At 47.4% G+C, this 3,434-nt stretch overlaps 1 protein-coding gene across 1 annotated transcript; it reads left to right on the top strand.

Moving 5' to 3' along the window:
• The first annotated feature begins 1,075 nt into the window (after positions 1-1,075).
• LOC102855806 (peroxiredoxin-2-like) lies at positions 1,076-1,745 on the top strand. The gene has a single exon (XM_006879229.1). The coding sequence runs from the start codon at positions 1,137-1,139 to the stop codon at positions 1,731-1,733; it is 597 nt and encodes a 198-aa protein (XP_006879291.1). The 5' UTR covers positions 1,076-1,136; the 3' UTR covers positions 1,734-1,745.
• The last annotated feature ends 1,689 nt before the right edge of the window (positions 1,746-3,434 follow it).

The raw sequence follows: 3,434 nt of genomic DNA, 5'->3' as shown, positions 1-3,434 counted from the left end.
AAGAGCAACAATGTCAGTCTGGAGACTGATACAGGCCTTGGTCTTCACAGTTACTTGCTATGCATCAGAGAGCTGGATAATAACTAAGGATGACAGAAGAATTGATGTATTTGAATTGTGCTGGAGAAGAGTGTTGAACATTCTATCAACTGACAGAAGAATAAACTTGCTATGCAAAGCTGGACAATGACTAGGGATTATAGAAGGAGAATTGATGCCTCTGAGCTGTGGTGCTGGAGAAGAGTATTGAATGTACCATGGACTGCCAGGAGAACAAACAGGTTTGTACTGGAGAGGGTGAGACCAGGCTGCTCCTTGGAGTCAAGGATTCAGAAGCTTCCTCTGACATACTTTGGACACATTGCAAGGCAGGATCAATCCTTGGAGAGGGATCTCATGCTTGGGAGGGTAAGGAACAGCGCAGGAGAGGAAGATCCTCGATGAGATGGGTTGTTTCAGTGACTGAGGTAATGGGGGTAGTAGGTGTGTCAGAGACAGTAAGATTGGCACAGTATAGAGCAGGGTTTAGAACTGTTGTACATAGGGTCGCTATGAGTTGCAGGTGACTCCATGGCACATAACAACAACAACAACAATATTGGAGAGGGTGAAACCAAGCTGATCCTTGGAGGCAAGGGTTTTGAAGCTCCATCTCACTTGGGACCAGTCCTGGAAAGGGACATCATGCTTGGAAGAGTGGAAGCGCAGTAAAAGAAGACCCTGGATGAGATGGATTGACTTAATTACTAGAGAAATGGAATTAGGTCTGTCAGAGATGATGAAATCAGCTCAGGATAGAGCAGAGTTCAGAGCTAATGTACATAGGGTCACTATGAGTTGCAGGCAACTCAGTGTCACATTACAACAACAACAACAACATGGCACCAGAAACAAAAAAGATCATGTAACTGGCTTTATTGTGGCATTTCCTTTATGTAGGTGGTCTGCAACAAAAACTTGTATCTCTGAGGTGTTCCCAAAGTATATAAATGATTAATGGGAACTTAATTTGCTCTGTGAACTTTCATCAACATTGTAATAATATATCAGGGAAAAGGAAACTCTAGGACGTCGAGAACGTGAGTCTGCGCTGTTCCTGTCCGCGTGTCCAGCCTTACCCCACGCAGCTTTCAGTCATGGCCTCCGGCAACGCGCACATCAGAAAGCCCGCCCCCAGCTTCCAGGCCACTGCAGTGGTGGACGGCGCTTTCAAGGAGGTGAAGTTTTCCGACTACAAAGGGAAGTACGTGGTGCTCTTTTTCTACCCGCTGGACTTCACCTTCGTGTGCCCCACCGAGATCATCGCCTTCAGCGAGCATGCCGACGAGTTCCGCAAGCTAGGGTGCGAGGTGCTGGGGGTCTCCGTGGACTCGCAGTTCAGGCATCTGGCTTGGATCAACACGCCCCGGAAGGAAGGAGGCTTGGGCCCTCTGAACATCCCCTTGCTGGCAGATGTGACAAGAAGCTTGTCCCTTGATTATGGTGTGCTGAAGGAAGATGAGGGCATTGCTTACAGGGGCCTTTTTATCATCGATGTCAAGGGTATCCTTCGTCAGATCACAGTCAATGACTTGCCTGTGGGGCGTTCCGTGGAAGAGGCTCTGTGGCTGGTCCAGGCCTTCCAGTACACAGATGCGCATGGGGGAGTATGTCCCGCTGGCTGGAAGCCCGGCAGTGACACGATCAAGCCCAACGTGGATGACAGCAAGGAATACTTCTCCAAACACAACTAGACTGGCAGGCAGAGGATAAGTCTAGGCCCTCTATCGCTTCTCGGCCTTTTGGCTAAGATCAAGTGAAGTCTAGGCCCTCTGTCCCCACCTGTGCCCCTGCCTGGGTGCCCTATACTGACCCAGGAAAAGGCCAGCCCTGTTCTGTTGCAACTCGGATCTGGGACCCTCGAGGCTTGGGCTAGGCCTTTTCCTGCACTACTCTTCCCCTGTGTTGGGGAGAACTAATGAATAGTGACCCCCCTTCCCAGAGCCCACTCATGGAGGCACAGTACTCGGTGATTAATAATAAACTATTAGGAACAGGTGTGAAAAAAAAAAGGAAACTGGTGCAGTTATAGTCTGTGATGCATGCGGTCACCATGAATCAGAATCAGTTTTCTGTTGTGTTTTTTTTTCCCCAGAATTGTTGTTGTTGTTATGTGCCGTCGAGTCGAATAGCAGGCCTCTGAAAACCCTATGTGTTTTCAGAATTAGTTTTTTAAAAAATAACTGTCTCTATACCTATTCTAGTGACCTAGTGGTAAGAAGCTGCACTGCAATTCTGTAGGCACATGGTTCAAGGCCAACAACTGCCCCATGGGAAAAAGATGGACATCCTCCTCCTGTGCGATTCACTGCCTCTGAAAACCCGCGGGAGGGTCAGCTATGGGTCGGTTCTGAGTCTGTGATACACAACAACATATCCCTATTCAGTTTATCTGAGTCTACAGTCAAAATTCCTGGTAACAGCAGTTAAGAAACCAGATGTGTTGCATTGAGCAAATCTGTTCTCAAAGACCCCTCCAAAGTGATATAGAGCAAGACCATCAGTTTAAGGACTAAGGGACACTTGGCATGGTATTTTAAGTTGCTTCTTTTACATCTGAGAGTTGGACTAAGAGTAAGTATGACAGAAGAATGGGTGTCTTTGAGCTGTGGTGTGGCAGAAGAGTGCTGAATACCCCACGGATTGCTAAAAGAACAAAGTAATCTGTCTTGGAGGAAGTGCAACCAGGCTGCTCCTTAGAGGCAATGATAGTGAAGCTTTATCTCACACACTTTGGGAATGTTGTCAGAAGGAGTCAGTCCTTGAAAAGATACTTCAAGCTGGGAAAGGTATAGAGTCAGAGAAGGAGAGGAAGACTCTTAACAGACACAGTGGCTTGTAACAGTGGATTGGAGCATATTGGGACGATGGCACAGAGTGGGGCAGGGCTCAGCTCTGTTGTTCAGAAGTTTGCCGTGAATCATAGTCGGTCAGGCAGCACTTAATATCAGTAATAAATAATCAATGGCTCTTGGCTGAAAGCAATGAGTACCAGGATGTCTATTTGTGTTTTATCAACTGTGCAAAGGCATTTGATCACAACAAATTGTGGCTAACATTGAGAAGAATGGGAATCCCGAAACACTTGAGTGTGCTTATGTGAAGCCTACACCTACTCCAAGAGGCTGCTCTGCAAACAGAGCAAGAGAACACTTTGTTGTTGTTGTTGTTATGTACTGTTGAGTCACCTGTGACTTATAGCGACCCTATATACAACAGCCCTAAACCCTACTCTGTCCTGTGCCAATCGCACTGTCTCTGACACACCCACCCCGATGACTCCAGTCACTGAATCAATCCACCTCATAGAGGGTCTTTCTGTCCTGCGTTGTCCCTCCACCCTCCCAAGCATGATGTCCCTCCCCAAGGACTGGTCCCTTCTTACAACATGTCCA

This window comes from Elephantulus edwardii, unplaced genomic scaffold (assembly GCF_000299155.1).
Source record: "Elephantulus edwardii isolate Elephantulus edwardi_28Jun2011 unplaced genomic scaffold, EleEdw1.0 scaffold00003, whole genome shotgun sequence".
Lineage (NCBI taxonomy): Eukaryota > Metazoa > Chordata > Mammalia > Macroscelidea > Macroscelididae > Elephantulus > Elephantulus edwardii.
The sequence above is the reverse complement of the archived record's forward strand: the minus strand, read 5'-3'. Positions and strand labels throughout refer to the sequence as shown.